At 39.2% G+C, this 245-nt stretch overlaps 1 protein-coding gene across 1 annotated transcript in view; it reads right to left on the bottom strand.

Annotated features, from left to right (window-relative positions):
• Nucleotides 1-212, bottom strand: part of CSUI_011009 (vesicle-associated membrane) — a gene marked incomplete at its 3' end in the record, with an annotated part of 1,480 nt that extends 1,268 nt beyond the window's left edge. Inside the window, exon 1 of the mRNA XM_068071110.1 lies at nucleotides 109-212. Coding sequence (XP_067916914.1) covers nucleotides 109-170 — 62 coding nt within the window. The remainder of the gene's footprint in view (nucleotides 1-108) is intronic.
• Between the last annotated feature and the right edge of the window lie 33 nt (nucleotides 213-245).

A 245-nucleotide genomic window follows, 5' to 3' on the forward strand; every position in this document is an offset into this window, starting at 1 on the left:
ACGCATGCATATGTATATATATGAATACGTATGTACAATGTGTATGTACAGTGTGTATGTATATCTGTCTGTATATCTGTCTGTTTCTGTATATACACGGAGACTTACGAGGTAGCAAAGTCTTGGAGAAAAGCGAAGGGGAGAGAATACCCCACAGCCTCGTCAGTCATCGTCAGAAATGTGATACCTCGCGTCACCGAGTAATGAAATATATACCTTCGGAAAAGAGAAAGAAAGAAGAAAAA

The sequence above is a fragment of the Cystoisospora suis genome (assembly GCF_002600585.1).
Source record: "Cystoisospora suis strain Wien I chromosome Unknown contig_9278, whole genome shotgun sequence".
Classification (NCBI taxonomy): Eukaryota; Apicomplexa; class Conoidasida; order Eucoccidiorida; family Sarcocystidae; genus Cystoisospora; species Cystoisospora suis.